Genomic DNA, 18,987 nt, shown 5'->3' on the forward strand with positions numbered 1-18,987 from the left:
ATCGTCTTCTGATTTCCATTACAGTGGCCACGCCACAGATGGCTGAATTGACGTGAGGGTCAGAAAAAATTCTCTGGAGATGAAGTCGGAAGGTGAAGGAAGGACCTGGATCCACTGCCAAGGAGAGGAGAGCTGCACACGTATGGGAACCACAACAGTCCCAAAGCTACAGTCGGAGTCCAGAATCGCAGAAAACCACCTCGAACCGCTCCTTCTCGGCCCCAATGTAGCCACTTCCGGGAGGGGGCGGGGAGACAAGAGGAGGCGTGCCGGGAAGGAGGCCGTTTGAGCTACACCAGGCGGAAGTGTGCCAAAGGTATCCGGGCTGCAACTTCCGGTCCGGGTTAAGGCGGGTGAGGCACGCTGCGTGGTCAGTGTCGTGCGGGGACAGCTTTCCGAGGGCAAGTCTGCGGGCCGAGAGGCGTACACCGGCGTCTAGGCTTAAAAATCTTGAGTCTAGTGGGAGGAGCGGAAAAAAGACCAGGAACTTGAATACGATCTAACCTCTGTTTCCGAGGGGGCAACTTCCACGGGGAACCCCTCTGCCCTGGTAACGGCCAAAGAGGAGATGGCGCCAGTCAGGGAGCGGCAGTGGCCGACACTGTGAGGAAGCGCGAAGGCGGAGTAACCGGAGAAGCCTCGGCAGAAGCGCCAGAGCCCTCGCCGCCGCTACCACCGCTACCACCATGGAAGGGACAAAACCGACACTGCAGCTCGTGTACCAGGCAGTGCAGGCGCTCTACCACGACCCAGATCCCAGCGGAAAGGAGCGCGCCTCCTTTTGGCTTGGGGAGCTGCAGCGTTCGGTGAGGGGCCGAGAGAGGCCGTTCTGCGCCGCGGGGCAAGGGCGGGGTGGGACCGAGGCCGGAGCCGGAGCCCGAGCCCGAGCCCGAGCCGGAGCCAGGCGGTTGGCCTCGTGAGGTCCTCCTCGGGGAGGAGCTGTTGCCACGGGGTGGGGCGGCGAAGCTTCATCTACGCCGCTTTTCGGAAACTAGTCGCAGCTGGTCGGTCGCGAAGTGGCCCTTTCCCCACCCCGTAGAATCTGATTTGTAGGTCCTGTGCTTCTTTCTCGTGGCTTTGATCTAGTCTTCTTAAGTTTTACCCTTGCTACTACTTACTTCTTAAGCCTTGCTTTTCCGTTTTGTTTTTCTTAAATCAAATCCAATCCCATCTTTCTCCGTCTTTTTCTTAAAGGATGCTTTATCTGTCTCTCCCATTTGTTACATCCGGCAATTCCTTCCCAGGCGTAGCCTTACACCTCATTGATCCTTGCTGCTTTTCACTCTAGTTTGAGTAAAATATTCTCGAAACTTCTCAGGTTTCCAGATCCTTATACACGTGAGTTTTCCCCGCGTTTTGAAGTGCAACATAATGTTAAGGAAAAAGAAAACGTTAATTTTGGTTTCAGAAAATCTTTGCATTTCTACTTTTGCTGTATATTGGTTTTCCAACCTTATCTTTACCCTGATTTTTAGGTTCTTTATAAGATAGGGGTATCGTTGCCGCCTTGATTATTACAAATAATTGTGTAAGCACCCAGCGAGGGAGTTAATTGCAACCTTTTATACCTGTTGTATTTCTGCATTCTTTGAATCACGTGTATCATGCTTCCGCCTTTAATTTTCTTACTCTTCCTATGCCTTATTTCTGAGTATGTATGCCTGGTGATCTTGCTGACTGTACCCTTCTTATTTTTGCATTTTATACGCCCAAGCATATTTTAAATTTCCCCCCTTCCATTTCTTCAACTCGTAACTTAAAGATGCTCTGTCCTTTTAAATCAGCTCCTAAGCTGCAATTGCATACTAAAAATTTTAAAATTTGCGACTTTGACTTTGAAGATTAAACTTAAAAAAAAATCAGGAACCAAAGTCATGGATAACCTCATGGGAAGAGAAAGGGATAAAACTGACCATAGGCTACATAAGAAAAACATATCTGGTCTTATTTAGTGTTTAGGTAGTTATTGTGATGTGGGGAACTACAAGTCCTTGATATTATAGTTTTCAAAGTAAAAGTAGGAGAAATGCTACACTAAAAGTCACCTCTTCCCTACTAAACTTCCTTATTGTGTGCATTTTAAATCAGTATTTGAGTGCTTACCCTGTACCAGCAACTGCTAGGTATTGAAATATGTAAATGAACTAGGACAAAAAAACTCTGCTTGCCGCATAGAATATTTGTGACGATTAAATAAGTTCATAACTACAAAGAGTTTAACAAAGTTCCTGGAACCTAGAACTCAAAATATGTTAGTAATTATTATTTAAATATTAGTCACTTTCCACTAGTCTCATATCCTTACCGCCTTACATCATCGTCATTATCATCACTATTTACAGTCCAGTCCCAATAGGAACAGATGGCACACTTGAAATAGGATCATTTGAGGAGGGTTTATTTTATGAAGGTACTGCTTATAAAGATGCAGGTATAATGTGGTACCACAAAAGAGTGTGTAGTAACCTGTGGCCAGACTGTTACTAGCCCTCAGCCAGAAGGGGTAAGAGAGGGAATGGTTGCTTGGACTCTCAAGGGAAGTATGGAGTTGGCAGCCTTGAGAGGAGTAGTGGTTTTCAGTTGAAGGGACATAGCCACCATGAGGTGCTTGTGCAGGGAAGCTGGAGGAATAGATATCTATACTTCATTCTCCTAACTTCCTCCTGGGATTCCCCATTGAGCAAACCCAACCAAAAGCTAAAGGACTCAGGAATTTGTTGATTTGTTCCATAGAGATCAGCACACTGGGGCAGAAAAAAATGGTAGAGAAGAGTGAAAAAGCGGGCCTGAAATATATCTAGCACAGTCACACATCATCGTTTTTATGCAGCTTCAACAGAGGGGTTGACAATTCAGCTAACACTTTGGCCTTTTAATCCCTTTATTTCTTTTTCTCAGCCACCTGGTCGCATAGCCACATCTTGGACTTTAATTTTTATCCAAGTTAAGAAGTTATTGGGAGCTCCCACTCTGGTGCAGTGGATTAATGATCCAGCTTGTCTCTTGTTTTTTGTCTTGTTTTTTTTTGTCTTTTTAGAGCCACACCCATGGCATATGGAGGTTCCCAGGCTAGGGGTCCACTTGGAGCTGTGACTGCTGGCCTACGCCACAGCCACAGCAACTCAGGGTGTGAGTGGCATCTGCGACCTACACCACAGCTCATGGCAATGCCAGATCCTTAACCCACTAAGGGAGGCCGGGGATGGAATCTATGTCCTCCTGGATGCTAGTCTGGTTCTTTAACCGCTGAGCCATGATGATAACTCCCTAGCTTGTCTCTTGGAGGCACCAGGTTCCATCCCTGGTCTGACACAGTGGGTTGGGGATCTGCCATTACCTCGGCTGTGGCATAGGTCACAGATGCTGCTTGGATTCGATCGCTGGCCTGGGAACTTCCATGTGCCACATGTGTGGCCGAAAAAGCAAAAAAAGTTTATTATTTATTAATGTTAATAATAAACGTTAATATTGTTAAAAATTTTAAGATTTAAACCAAACTTTTAAAACTTCTTAAAAAGTTATAAAATGGAAATAGTTTTATAAGGTCTAGGATGAAAGAAGAGCAGTTATATGTAGACTTTCTCCTATGAAGGATGAGAATTTAGGCTCCCACTATTTCCTTACATGCCATCACTCTAATGTAGATATACCACATTTTTGGTTAAATTATTGCACATTGTAAACCATATAGCATATATAATATGGTAATTTTTTTGTGCAACTTTTTTTATGGTGGTAATCATTACTTTTTTCTTTTTTCACATTTGCTTCATTTTCTGTGTATCTACAATAATTCATTACATCCAGTAGGTGTAAATATCCATAAGTATGTTCATACTGGTAATATTTCCCTTTTTCAGTAGAAGGAAACCTCTCCTAAGAGCCTCTGCCTGCTCCAATCTGGCCTGATTGTTCTCTAGTTCTGTTGAATAATTATTGTCTTGGGATCTCACTATCCTAGGGGATTCCCTTTCTTGTATTGGATGCACTGAATCCTGGAGCCCATGATCTTTTCTTGGATCACTCCCTCATTTGACAGATAATTAAGAGGGCACATTTCATTCCTTCTCTCTCATTGTCATAGTCTTTCCCTTGGTCTTTTTTCTTGGACCACTCCTACCACAGCTCACGTCAACACTGGATCCTTAAACCACTGAGCGAGGCCAGGGGTTGAACCTGCGTCCTTATGGATGCTAGTCAGATTCTTTTGCACTGTGTAGACTTTATTTACTCTATTTTCAGTATGATACTCCCTTCCTTAGGTGAGTCTGTTGTCTTGAGAGTCCAGAGTCTCTATTTCAGTAAACATTGAGTCTTCTGTGATGGTGGAAGTAGCCTGGCCACTCAGAGTCTGGAAGAGAATCTAGGAATCTTAACTGCTTATACAGATTTTTGGACCCATTCCTTTGTTTTCTCTCATATCTGTGCATCTGTCTTCAGGTATACATCAGTACATTTTTTTTCCCCCCCTGGCCATGCCCACAGCATATGAAGTTCCCAAGCCAGGGATTAAACCCAAGCCAAGTGACAACCAAATCCTAACTGCTACGCCACCACTGTCTAACTCTGTATCTCTGTATGTCTTTTTTAGGGGGTGTTGGGTGCGATGCCCACCGCACATGAAAGTTCCAGGGCTAGGATTGAACCCACACCTTAGCACTGCTGCACCACAGGAGAACTCTGGAACTTCTAATTCTTGAGCCTTACTGGTATTTTCAAAGGAATTAGTTTGCCCCTTGGCTTCCCCCATTCTTATCCCTCCCTCCCTGCCCCTAGGCAAATTTCAGCCCTCCTAACCCTACTAAGACGGTTGACACCCTTAGCTCTCTAGTTTTCCCGTTTTTGTTGACAGAAGTCATGTTTCCATTCTCTTTGTCCTTGTGGGTTCCTCCACCCTTGAAAAAAATCTTTTTACTCTGATTTTGAAAGGGACTAAGGACAAACAGATGTTTCAGTCAGTTTAATAAGCATGTTAGATAGTAGTCTTAGTTCTTGAATTTCATCAAACTCTTATTCCATTGACTGGCCTTTCTTCTTTGATAGTTCTTGTCTTTTTCCAGGGTTTATTATTCACTTTCTTCAATATACCACCAACCCTTCACCTCTGATTTGGTAGAACCTGAGCTTGTTGTGTCCAACTGCTTCTCCTGTTAGATCTCTGGTGCTCTGCATGTTATTTTCTGAATTCTCAGGAACCTTGATCTTTTGGTTATCCTGTGTCTCACTTGTATCTTCAAACACCATCTTTACTGGGTCCTTCCCATCAGTGTTCACTCAGTGTAATATCTCCCATAGTAAGCAAATGGTTTTTTGTGGGGAGGGAATGTTACCTTTTTCTGGTTTTATAATTCTTTTAAAAAATTTTGTCTTACTTCTGTGCTTTTACTTTTACTTTTTCCCAATCTTCAAATGAAGAAACTAACCCATCTTAAAAGTCTAGCTTAAATTTTTTTTGTCTTTTTTGTCTTTCTAGGGCAGCACCCGAGGCATATGGAAGTGCCCAGGCCAGGGGTTGAATTGGAGCTGTAGCTGTCACCTACAGCTACACCACAGCCACAACAACACCAGATCCGAGCTGTGTCTGCAACCTACACCACAGCTCACAGCAACGCTGGATTCTTAACCCACCGAGTGAGGCCAAGTATCAAACCTGCATCCTCATGGTTACTAGTCGGGTTCGTTTTCCACTGATCCACAATGGAAACTCCCTTAACAGATTCTCTTCTGCTGAGTCATTTCTGCCTCACCCTCAGCACCTAGAGCATTTTAATTGCATTTATCACTTTTTTACTTTTTTGAAAATTTGTCTTCTCCACTAGACTATAGGATCCTTTTAGTTTATATAATCTGATACCCAGAGTACAAGGAATGAACCATAATTATTAAGAAATGATCAAGGTGCCAGACACACAGGTTCTTAAAAATACTGAATGGATAGCTGCATGTAAACACCTCCAAAGGGGCAGTTGGATGACTCAGATTTGTCTTTATCTGTGAATTTCCTTTATTTTTGCTGCTTCTCTCTAACATATCCATGGGTGACTGAAAATAAGCAATACTATTCAGACTTATAAGTTTTTTTACTCTTTTTTTAAAAAACAATCTTTATGGGAGTTCCTGTTGTGGCTTGGTGGTAATGAACCTGGCTAGTATCCATTAGGATGTGGGTTCGATCCCTGGCCTCACTTAGTGGGTTAAGGATCCTGTGTTGCTGTGAGCTTTTTTTTTTTTTTTTTTTTTAAACAACTGAGGATCAATTTATTAAAAAGTTGGACTTAAACACCTGCAATGGTGACTTCAACCTCGACTCCTGGTTCAATGCTGATGGATATGATCTGCTTAACAATCTGAGAAGGGCTGTGCAGGTCTGTGAGTCGCTTGTGGCTCCTCATCTGAAAACGATCCCAAGTCTTGGAACCTTCACCACAAGGGATTTTTCTCGTAGTTATTCTCAGAGTCTTGGTGGGCATCCACACCGGTCCCTTCACTTTGAGATTCTTCTCCTTCGCGCCTCTGATCAGGTCAGCACACACCTTCTCCAAAGACTTCACGTTGTGGCTGGTGAGGGTGATCCGAATCCGGTGAATCGCAACCTCCGGCTCCACGGGAGTCTTGCCTGAGAGCGAACAGCGGTGAGCCAGGAGTGGGATCGGACGGCCCGAGGCTCCGCCGCAGCTCCGGCTGCATCTATCTTGTGTAGGTCGCAGACGTGGCTTGGATCTGGTGTTGCTGCAGCTGTGGCATAGGCCAGCAGCTGTAGCTCTAATTCGACCCCTAGCCTGAGAACTCCCATATGCTGCACATGCAGCCCTAAAAAGCAAAAAAAAAAGAAAGAAAAAAAAAAGAAATTATGTTTATATTGCCTTCATCTTATACTTTAAATGACTTGAGTACAGAAAAGGAGAGGAACTTTGACTCAATAAGGCTTTCTTCAGGTGATCACTAAGTGACATTTTTAACCAAGTCTTTTTTAGTGTATTAACAAAATATGCTAGTATAGTAGCATAGTGATTTAATTTTCAATTTGAAATTCGTAAGGAACAGAATTTGCCTGTTTGTTTCAAAACCACTTTGAAGAATATGTTTCGAAAAACTATGATACTTACTTTCCTCAACCCTGCAGTTTACTAACCTTAGAGTCATTTTGTAGAGTTATTATGATCCTGTTTGATATAAAGGTGTAGTTTGGATATGGTTCAGCCCATGAGTTAGCATCTTTTCTTTCTCTGATATTTAGAGAAAAATACCCATTTTCTGAGGGATCTATATTCATTACTCTAAACTTTTTTCCACCAAAATTCTTGGAAACAACCTATAGTCATGGTTTTGTTTTATGTGCTAAGCAGATATCACTGATATCTTCAAAGTTTTTTAAAAAGAAAGAAAATTATTTTGGGATCTTAAAAGAAGCCTATTAAAAGGACTATTCTGAATACTTAATAGTTTCCTTTGTCCTCCTCTAGTAATTGAAATTAGTGGACCGTGTAGAAAGCAATGGATGGAAAGACCATCTCTTTATAAGGATAATAAATTATGCTACTCATTTGTTCTAAGTTTGTAATCTAGATTATAAGATGGAAGCTACTTTTTACAGAGACAATCCGTGGATTAGAGGTTACCTCAAAAATTGTATAGTTCAATCTGTAAGCTGAAAAGGAATGGAGAAAAGAATAAAAAGCATAAATCAGCTGGAATCAAGTCATGGACTAAGTTGGCATTGTGATGTTTGGCTTATGACATATCCTTGAGAATTTTCTTCTTCTAAATATATCAGGAAGGTCATGAGTCATGGAGCATCAGCTAGAAACTTCTTTCCTAGTAATTTTCCTTTTTGGTGTTTCTTGACTCTCTAGCTCTAAAACCTAGAGTCTTTGGTTTTCCTCTAGCAAGTGCATTCATTAATATAATTTACCTGAAAATCTGGACTTTTTTTCAATATTTCTGCTCTCATCTTCCAGTGAAGTGACCCTTAAAACATAACATGTTTTTGAAAGGCAAGCCTTCCAGAAAATAGAAAATGTTCCTATACAACTTATATGAATCAGTTAGTTCAGTGAACATGGAAATAATGTATGCTTTGCATTGCTAGATACTGGGAGTTTATGAGTAAATGATAGAAACCAAAGACCTTTCTACAGAATAGTTTTCCACTCTGGCTACATTGCTATTAGCCAGGTGGCTGTTGTGGTTATTTAAATCAATTAAAATTAAGTAAAAGTTAAAATCAACTCATTTGCATTGCCACATTCCAAGTCTTGGACTGTGTGTGTGTGTGTGTAGACGTTTTGTGTCCTTGTGTTGGAGCCTATGAATGAGAATTTGTGATGGTGGAGTTCCTGTTGTGGCTCAGTGGTTAATGAACCCAACTAGTATCCAAAAGGATGTGGGTTCAATCCCTGGCCTCACTCAGTGGTTAAGGATCTGGCGTTGCCATGAGCTATGATGTATGTTGCAGACATGGCTCAGATCCTGCATTGCTATGGTGTAGGCCGGCAGCTGTAGCTCTGATTTGACCCCTAGCCAGGGAACTTCCATATGCCGTGGGTGAGGCCCTAAAAAAAAATTGTGATGGTATTTATGTTGACATGATACAGTTGATTATCTGGTGGCATTCATCTATATTTGGGTTCATTTATTTCTTGTCTTCCCAGGCCTTGGACCAGAGATAATGGTTTAAGTCATCAGGGCACTGCTACATTTTCTAACGTAATATTTTAACCATTTTATAGGTGTACAGTTCAGTGGCTTTAAGTATGTTCACACTATTGTGCAACCATCGCCACCATCCATCTTCAGAATTTTTTTCATCTTGTAAAACTGAAACAGTCTACCCATTAAACACAGTTAACTCCTCATTTCTCTCCCCTGGCAACCACCATTCTGCTTTTTTGTCTTCAAGAACTTGACTACTCTAGGTACCTCATCTAAGTAGAATCATATGATATTTGGTTTTGGTTTTTTTTTTTTTGGCTGCATCTGTGGCATATGTAAATTCCCGGGCTAAGGATTGAATCTGAGTGACATCTGTGATCTATACCACAGCTAAAGACTCACTGGATCCCACCACAGTGGGAACTCCTACAATATTTGCCTTTTTGTGACTGGGTTGTTTCACTTAGCATAATGTCCTCAAGATTCATCCATGTTGTAGAATGTTTCAGAGTTTCCTCCCTTTCTAAGGCTGAATAATGAACACATGTGTACAAATAATCTGTTTTTAGTTCTTTTGAGTATATATCTAGAAGGGGAATTTCTGAATCATATGGTAATTCAGTGGAGTTTTTTCTCTTTTTTTTTTTTTTTTGAGGAAATGGCATACCATTTCCTAGATTTTATAAAATTTTAAGCTCTGTTGAACTTAAAAACAAATTTAGTTCTTAGGAAGTTGAGTTTGCTCAACTGTATTTCCCTCGCTTATACCCTGGTACTAAAATATTACCAGAGAGTGTTTTACTGTCATGGAGGTGAAGTTCCAGAGAGAAGCTTTATTTCTCTCTCTTTTTTTTCCCTGTCTCTTTAGGTCTGCACTCACGGCATATGGAGGTCCCCAGGCTAGAGGTCGAATCAGAGCTATAGCCACTGGCCTATACCACAGCCACAGCAACACCAGATCTGAGCTGTGTCTGCGATCTACAGCACAGCTCTTGGCAACACCAGATCCTCAACCCACTGAGAGAGGCCAGAGATTGAACCTGCATCCTCAGGAATACTAGCCAGACTCCTTTCCACTGAGCCACGATAGGAACTCCTCTCTCTGTTTTTTTATTTGACCGTGTCCGTGGCATGTGGAATTTCTTAGGCCAGGGATCGAATTCTCACCATAGCAGTGGCATGAGCCACAGCAGTGACAGTGCTGGATCCTTAACCACTGGGCCACCAGGGAACTCCCTCTCTTTATTGGAAGTTCGCAATAGGGCTAGTAGGGATAATTTTGTAGTGTTTGGCATGCAGAGCCCCTTGAAAGTACTGATTTAGTTTTCCTCCTGGTTAGAATTTCCAAAATGAAAATATTATTAAACTTGTATTTTTTTTTTTTTTGGTAAGAAATTTTCTGTTAACAGAATTTCGTGTTTTTACATAAGTATTCAGAGTTTTCTAACACTGTATTGCACTTTTTACAACACAAGCTAGACAGCTCATATTTCTAATTGCACTTTTTACAACACAAGCTAGACAGCTCATATTTCTATGATCGAAAAACTTAAATTTTCAGCATGATGTTAATGTATGTTTAATGTATCTAATAATATTCTCATTCTTCAGGTTTATATGAGTTGTTATAAAACTTGCTCAGCTAGGCAAGAATAGAGACCAGTGATTAAAGGAAATCCATTTTCTATATTTTTGGTTTTCAGGAAGCTGTCACATGGACTACCTCACATTTGTTTCATATGAAATGGCTTGGCATTTTCTACTTTAAAGCAGGGCTGCCTAGTATAATTAGTAAGGCCCACAATGAGCTGATTATCAAGGAATGCGTGCTTTAGTCACTCTTAACCCAGGTTGATTTTATGGATCCACATTTATTTATCTTTTTTCAGGGCCATTCTTGATGTTAATGTTCACATACATAGGTGACTGAGGGTTTTAAATTTGGATAGGGATTCTTTACACTTGTGAAACAACTTTGGCAAAATTTCTCATTATGCACATATTTTGTGTACTACATAATACACCAATAGCCACAGATTAGAGTCAAAGTTTATTTGACAGAGAGGTCAATGTGGCACAGGATTGTTTGAAAAACACTTGTCCCAGAAACACTGGGATTTCATCAGAAACTGAGGAGACCACAGGGTATAGTGCTCTTGTCATTTGGTCTTACTGCTTTTTTCATTGAGATCAAGGTAGAGTAATGTATATGGGCATTACAGTCTTCAAAAATTGTTTTGAAGAGTGTTTTGAGTATTTTTGAATAGCTCATGATGTTTTAAAGAATTATTTTTAGCTAGGAATCTCTTCCCTCCCCTATGGGAAATAATGTTTCCCTTTTAATTATTTGTCTTTTCAATTACTATGGGAATGGCTGTGAAAATGTAAGTTGGCTGACCTTATCTCTATAAGTGAGCTTTTTTGCTTCTAGAAAAGTTATTTATGCATACATAGGTATTCTGTGGTTTCAGGAGCCTGCTAGGGGCTTTATGATTATTTTTCACTTATACTCTGCATTTGGAGGTGGAAGTTGTTTACTCATCCTTGTTGTGGTGAAGGTATTAGCTAAGTTTCATTTCATCATAGTTGCTGTATTTCAGGCCATCTTGCAAAACAAGTTATTTTGAAAAATAACATTTGTAGGTAGTGATGGTCATCTTTTGAGATCTATAGCTTATGTTTTTCCTAATATCCCTTCAAGCCATTTTCTCTCCCTGCTGTCTTAGAAAACCATCAGAAAGTAACTTGTGACAAATCTAGCAATTTGTCTTAAATCTGTAAAATTTTCATAAAGGATTAGATACGAAAACTTAAGATAACGGATTGACTTAAAAAATTACTTTCTGTTTCAGGCTAATAAGACTTGTTTGCTCTTTACCTGTCTCATGAAAATGATTTGTTCTTGACTTGGGAAATTCTGATTTTCTAGCTCCATACCACATTGTTAGAGGGCATGTGTCTAAAATGTTGCATTATCTGATTGACAGGGTTTTTTTTTTTTTTTACTCTGTGCCCTTAGTCTCCCCTTTCTTCTAGTAAATATACTATAAATCTTTATTTAATAAATGTATTATTCACTAATTGAAATGCTTTTAGAAAGTACACCAACCTGACAGATATATTCTTTTTTTTTGTCTTTTCTAGGGCCACTCCCACGGCATATGGGGGTTCCCAGGCCAGGGGTCTAATCGTAGCTGTAGCTGCCAGCCTATGCCACAGCCACAGCAACGCAGTATCTGAGCCGCATCTGCAACCTACACTGCAGCTCACAGCAATGCCAGATCCTTAACCCACTGAGCAAGGCCAGGGATTGAACCCGCAACCTCATGGTTCCTAGTCATGGTTCCTAGTCGGATTCGTTAACCACTGAGCCATGGCGGGAACTCCCTGACAGATATATTCTACTTTTCAAATCTCATTGAGATATTTATATTTTCAGAACCTCATTTGCTGTTTGCCAGAGCTCTTTTGTTTTCAGTTAAGTATTTTAAGTGATTCTGCCTAATTTGAGGAGTTTTTATCTAGGATTAATTGAATCCTTAGGCCAGTATCTGAATTTGTACTTGCATTGTTAAGGGCCTTCTCAGTGATTTCAGTTGGTTTCAGCAGTTTTAGAACCATTAGTGTAGAAGTGAATCTTGAAGCGGTAGTGCACCATTAAAGAAGAAAAGGGCAGGGAGTTTTAGGATCTGCTGTATAATGAAAGACTTAGAGCATGTTAGTGAAAGGATTGCTTGACCATAGCCTGCTTCATATTCATCACATAGGCATGGAAATATCTTTCGAAAAGAGTGATATAAAGGCCTGTTCTGCAACTGCTTTGTGAAATGGAAGATTGGAATTAGTTGCTTAAATGGAAAAATGTTCTCTTGTTGCAGCCTCTTTGAAATGTGCTGCTAGTGGGAGCTGCAGCTTCCTCCTGCTGACTCTGAGCCCCAGGCTTCGGTTGAGATGGTCCTTTCAGAAATGTGGAGCTTAGTCCAAGCCTGGATTTCAGTGGGTAGCACCTGGCATCTCTGGCTAGAAAGTCCTATGAAGTGTAAGTGCTTTATTCTCTCCTTGTAAAGAATCCCTTTTCCTGTCTTCTTTCTGGAGCTTAGCAGAAGGGAAGAACAGTGAGCAATGTACTGTACTATCTTGGGTATCAGGATTTGGCTGCATTTTCTTAGTGATCAGAACAGGATTACTTGTTTTTTAGATACCAACAACTCTTAAACCCTCCTGGAGTTCGATAAAGAGACAAACTATGACCCCTTAGTATATAGCACTGGCAATATTATTCTGGTTAATTGTATACTGACAGTTTTTTTGTTTGTTTGTTTGTTTGTCTTTTTTTAGGGCCATGCCCGTGGCATATGGAGGTTTCCAGGCTAGGGTTCCCATCAGAGCAGTAGCCGCTGGCCTACGCCACAGCCACAGCAATGCTAGATCCGAGTCTTAGGCCTACACCACAGCTCATGGCAACACCAGATCCTTAACCCACTGAGTGAGGCTAGGGATTGAACCTCAGACCTCATGGTTCCTAGTTGGATTTGTTTCCATTGCGCCATGACGGGAACTCCACCGACAGTTTTTTTGTTTGTTTTGTTTGTTTTTTGCTTTTTAGGGCTGAACCTGTGCCATATGGAAGTTCCCAGTCCTGGGGGTTGAATTGGAGCTGCAGCTGCCAGCCTACAGCCACAGCCACAGCCAAGAGGGATCCGAGCTGTGTCTGCGACCTACACTGCAGCTCATAGCAATGCTGGATCCTTAACCCAATGAGCAGGGCCAGGGATTGAACCTGAGTCCTCACAGATACTGGTTGGGTTTGTTACTGCTGAGCCACAATGGGAATTCCTGAGAGTTTACTTAGCGGCTTGTGATACTCAAGTTTGCCAGGTTTCTTTAGAGGTATTCTTATATTTTGTTCTTATTCCAGAAGACAGATATTTGAAAAGAGAGGCACATTTGACCAGTGGGTGAGGCAGCATCCGAGATAAGTAAGGACGCTTGAAATGAGAGGGCAGCTCTTTCACTGTGATTCTACTTGACGCATTTACACAAGGAGCAATGTGGGAATTTTTTAAAAGACCGATTCCTTATAGAATTGTCCTAGGAAATATATATAGCTGTCGTCTATATTTTAGTTTAGTTAAAAGATTAAAAAATTGTAATAATCATTAGAAGATGCAAATTTTATATTTCATTTAGTTGCCTGGGATTAACTTGTTCTGTTTTTTCTATTTCAGAAATAATGGTAATATTTTAAAGTAAGCTCATTCCAGAAAAGACTCACATTTTGAGCAGATTTTAAGGTTCCCTTCACTGAAATTTTTCTGAGATTCTTAAAGCTTCAGATTTTGGCTAGGAAAATATTGAGCTGCTTCTCACCCCTAAAACAAAATACATACTTAAAATAAAACCAAGCCTCCATTGGGGTAAGGCAAACAAAGTTTTATAAATCAGGCTCTGAAGACTATCTCATCATTCAGGGCCATTGTTTTCTTTATCTGTACATAACTGATTTGTTGGTTTTCTGTTGCCCTTTCTCTCTAAACATTGTGGATTCTGTTCTTATAGCTGATTCCCAATGCAGTAAGTATCTCAGTTACCTAGTAAAAGAATGGGCTTCAGGAGTTCCCGTCATGGCACAGTGGTTAACGAATCCGACTAGGAACCATGAGGTTGCGGGTTCAATCCCTGACCTTGCTCAGTGGGTTAACGATCTGGCGTTGCCGTGAGCTGTGATGTAGGTTGCAGACGTGGCTCGGATCCCGCGTTGTTGTGGCTCTGGTGTAGGCCGGTGGCTACAGCTCTGATTGAACCCCTAGCCTGGGAACCTCCATATGCCACGGGAGCGGCCCAAGAAATAGCAAAAAAAAAAAAACCAAAAAAAAAGAATGGGCTTCGTGTTTGGGAAAATAGGCAGGTATTACAGACTTATGAGATGTTGGTATCTTGTCATTTTGCTTCATATTTAATAATTTAATATGTATTTGTTTAGATGCCTCTATGGCCAGGGGATTTTGAGAGATACAGAGATAATTAAGGTTGTTTTTTTTTTTTTAACTTTTGAATCTATTAGAAAAGATGAACAAAGGCCCAAGTAATTACAATATAAAATTCAACAATTGAACTGTTAACAGTCAAGGGTACTTACTAGTGGGGTGAAAGGATTCTTTCTCCAGTATTTTCTCTTTATCTCTGCTGGCTTTCAGGAATTTGATAATGTTCAGCTGTTTGTTTGTTTGTTTGTGGGATGTAGGACAGGAATGTTCTCTGTTGCCTTTGATCTGTTCTTCCTTTAGTGGTAGGAGACCTCTATGGTGGTATTGCTATAGTATCATGGGCCCAAGATGGTTTTATGCACTATCCTGTGGGGGTAGAGGTTTTTCTCTTTTACTGTAACAGCAGTGGGTCTTAATCTGCACTTTGGGCGTGATATGATTTGCTGCCCCTCTCCCACCAGTTAAGGCTTTTGTTCAGTTGGGAAGAAGGGTCCAGTCAGAGGTTTTGTGTCCTTTCTGCAATTGTGGCTACTCCTGTCCTCTGGGACTGAATCACTAAAGAGGTTTTCTCTGGTCTCCTTCCCTCTCTTGTTCTGAGTATTTGGTGGAGGTCTGTGGATAAGAGCCTGTAGGTAGCTGTGAATTTCTCTTGTGTCCATGAATCCTAAGGGTTTTATATGTTCATACTAGCCTACCCTCAGCCTTTATCAATTTAAGAATTTTAATTGAATTTTTATTACCTGGTTGTCTGGTGCCCCACATCTCTCTCTCTGTTCTGCCAGAGATGAGCCAATGCTTGCCTTCTGTCTCCTTGGAGAGGTCTGTGTAAAGTAGATTTCAGTTTACTTGGTTATCCTGGGACCGTAGCTTTCTGATGCAATTAAGAAAAGTTTGTAGTTTTTTACTTTTGTTTATCAACTTGAAAGTTCTTTAGAACTTTCTACATCTTAGGTAGATGTGGTACTCCTCTTAGGTATATAGATTCATTTTTTTAAATTTATTTTATTTTTTTTGTCTTTTTGTCTTTTCTAGGGCTGCATCCGAGGCACACGGAGGTTCCCAGGCAGGGGTCCAATCGGAGCTGTAGCTGCCAGCCTACACCACAGCCACAGTAACACGGGATCTGAGCTGCGTCTGCAACCTACACCACAGCTCACAGCAACGCCAGATCCTTAACCCACTGAGCAAGGCCAGGGATTGAACCCACAACTTCATGGTTCCTAGTCGGATTCGTTTCTGCTGTGCCACGGCGGGAGCTCCCCAAGATTCATTTATTTTTAAACCCCACAAGATATTGCTTTATATAGTCAGTGTTCAGAGGTTTACTCACATACTTGACCTTTCCATTACTCTTCCATTCCTTACTGATTTCCATGTTTCCATCCAGAACTATTTTCCTTCTGCTTAAAGAACACTCTGGTATTTTCTAATTTGCTCTGTTGGTAATGAACTCATTTTTTTTCCTTTTGGTCTCAAAATGTCCTAATTTTGTTGCATGTTGGAAGTTTTTTTCTTTTTTTCTTTTTTTCTTTTTAGAGTTGCACCTGTGGCTTATGGAAGTTCTCAGGCTAGGGATCGAATCAGAGCCACAGCTGCCAGCCTATGGCACAGCCACAGCAACTGGGGATCTGAGTCTGCGACCTACACCACAGCTCATGGCAATGCCAGATCCCTGACCCACTGAGGGAGGCCAGGGGTCGAACCTACATCCTCAGGGATGCTAGTTGGATTTGTTTGTGCTACACCAAAACAGGAACTGGAAGAATTTTTTTTTTTGCTGGGTATAAAGTAAGCAATCGGAAGTTATTTTTTTCTTTTAGTACTTTGAAGATATTCAATTCCTATTTTTTATTTTAACAAGTTGGTTATCAGTCTGATGTTCCTTTAAAGGTAATACATCTTTTTTCCTCTGTCCTTTAAGGTTTTCTTTTTTGTTTTTAGTAGGCCTTTAACAGGGTTATTATGATGTGCCTGGGTCTGATTTTTCTATCTTTAGGGTTTATTAATATTTAATATTTAAAATTTAAAAATTTTATTTTCTCTAATTCAAGATCTAGTCAAGGAGTTCCTGTTGTGGTGCGTCGGAAATGAATCCGACTAGGAACATGAGGTTGTGGGTTCGATCCCTGTCCTCACTCAGTGGGTTAGGGATCCGGCGTTGCTGTGAGCTGTGGTGTAGGTGGTAGATGGCAGCTCAGATCGGGTGTTGCTATGGCTGTGGCGTAGACGAGCATCTGTAGCTCTGATTCTTAAACTGTGGCTTGGTATCTTGAACCAGTTTGGAAATTTCTCAGCCATTATCTTTAAATAGTACCCCATTTTTTTTCCTTTCAGTAATGTTTGTTAGACTTTTTCACTGTATCCCGCATGTCACTTGAATTCTTCCAATTCTTTACCTTCTGTTCTTTCTGACTTTGTGCCGGAGTTCTAATTTTTCTATTGACCTGATTTTTTTTTTTTTTCCTTCTTCTTCTCTTTTTGTCCTTTTTAGGGCTGCACCCGCAGCATATAGAGGTTCCTAGGCTAGGGGTCTAATTGGAGCTGTTGCTGCTGGCCTACTCCAGAGCCACACCAGTGCTAGATCCGAGCTGCATCTGTGACCTACACCACAGCTCATGGTAATGCCGGATCCAGCTCATAGCAGGGCCAGGGATCGAACCTGCAACCTCATGGTTCCTAGTTGGATTTGTTTCTGCTGCGCCATGACGGGAACTCCTTTATTGACCTATTTTTTAGCATAGTAATCTTTTCTTCAGTTTTCTGTTTTGCTATTTATCCCTTCCACTTGGGTCTTATTTCAGTTAGTGTATTTTCAGTTCTAGAATTTCTTTTTCGTTCTTTTTTCAGATTCCATTTCTTAATAAAAATTCCAATCTGTCTTCTAATTCCTTGAATGTTAATCAGCTGTTTAATTTTCCACAACTGTTTATTTTGAAAAATTCAGAACTTTAAAGAATTGTATAGTGAACTCTCATGGTAGTCCTTTCTCCTCAATTTGACTGTCCCCATTTGCCATCTTTCTGTCTCTTTGTCCTCACTGTTCTCTGAGAACCTTTTGGAAGTAAATTGCCAACTTATAATGTTGTACTCCTAAACATTTTGATGTATATAGCTTTGTAAGACCAAAGACATTCTACTAAACTAAAACCATCGTCACATTAAAGAAAGTTAATATTAATATACAATATTATTTAATACACAGTCCATATTCACATCTCCCATTTGCTTCAGTTATAGATTTCTAGCTTTTTTTTAATGGCATGTGGAAATTCCCAGGGCAGTGATTGAACCCAAGTCACAGCAGTGACAATGCTGAATCCTTAACCACTAGGCCACTAGGGAACTACTAGATTTCTAGCTTTTTAAAAATTTTATTTTCTCTAATTCAAGATCTAGTCAAGGAGTTCCTGTTGTGGTGCGTCGGAAATGAATCCGACTAGGAACATGAGGTTGTGGGTTCGATCCCTGTCCTCACTCAGTGGGTTAGGGATCCGGCGTTGCTGTGAGCTGTGGTGTAGGTGGTAGATGGCAGCTCAGATCGGGTGTTGCTATGGCTGTGGCGTAGACGAGCATCTGTAGCTCTGATTAGATCCCTAGCCTGGGAACCTCCATGTGCCACAGGTGCGGCCCTAAAAAGCAAAAAAAAAAAAAAACCAGTCAAGGATAATATTAGTTATGTCTCTTAAATTTCCTGGAGTATTTTTTTTTTCTTTTATGATAGAGACGTTGAAAAACAAATCCAGGCCATTTTGTCTTTGTTTTTAATATGACCCACTTACTGATTGTGTTCAACTTGAGTAGTTCTTGGAAGAACAATACATGGATGAAAAATTGTTTCCAGTGAATCACATCAAGAGTCACGTAAAATCTGTTTGTCTATTATTGGTGATGTTAAATTTTATTGTTTTGGTTGAGACAGCACAGTTATTTTTAGTCCTCATCGGATAATTCTGTTATCTGGCTAGGTTATTTCCTCTCTCTTTCTGTCTGTTTCTTCTTTCTTTCTTCCTTCCTTCCTTTCTTTCTTTCCTCCCCTCTCCCCTCCCCTCCCCTTCCTTCCCCTCTCCTCCTCTCTCCTCCTTTTCTTTCGCTTTTTAAGGCTGCACCTGTAGCATATGGAGGTTCCCAGGCTAGGGGTCAAATCGGAGCTACAGCTGCCAGCCCACACCACAGCCACAGCAACACGGGATCCGAGAGTGTCTGTGACCTACACCACAGCTCACGGCAACACTTGGATCCTTAACCCGCTGAGTGAGGCCAGGGATTGAACCTGCAACCTCATGGTTCCTAGTCAGATTCATTCCGCTGCACCACAACAGGAACTCCTAGATAGGTTATTTTCTATTGT

General features: G+C 41.0%; 1 protein-coding gene across 3 annotated transcripts in view; it reads left to right on the top strand.

Moving 5' to 3' along the window:
- Positions 1–328: 328 nt before the first annotated feature.
- Positions 329–18,987, top strand: part of TNPO3 (transportin 3) — a 101,257-nt gene continuing 82,598 nt past the window's right edge. Inside the window, exons 1-2 of one of the 3 annotated variants that reach the window (XM_047762908.1) lie at positions 669–806; positions 12,531–12,691. Coding sequence is in view for 2 of the 3 variants with exons in the window: in XM_047762907.1 (XP_047618863.1) it covers positions 687–806 (120 nt within the window). In the remaining variant the exon portion in view is untranslated. Of the gene's footprint in view, positions 807–12,530; positions 12,692–18,987 lie in introns of all 3 variants that reach the window. The other 2 variants (XM_047762907.1, XM_047762906.1) reach the window with 2 other exon arrangements.

The sequence above is a fragment of the Phacochoerus africanus genome, chromosome 16 (genome assembly GCF_016906955.1).
Source record: "Phacochoerus africanus isolate WHEZ1 chromosome 16, ROS_Pafr_v1, whole genome shotgun sequence".
Classification (NCBI taxonomy): Eukaryota; Metazoa; Chordata; class Mammalia; order Artiodactyla; family Suidae; genus Phacochoerus; species Phacochoerus africanus.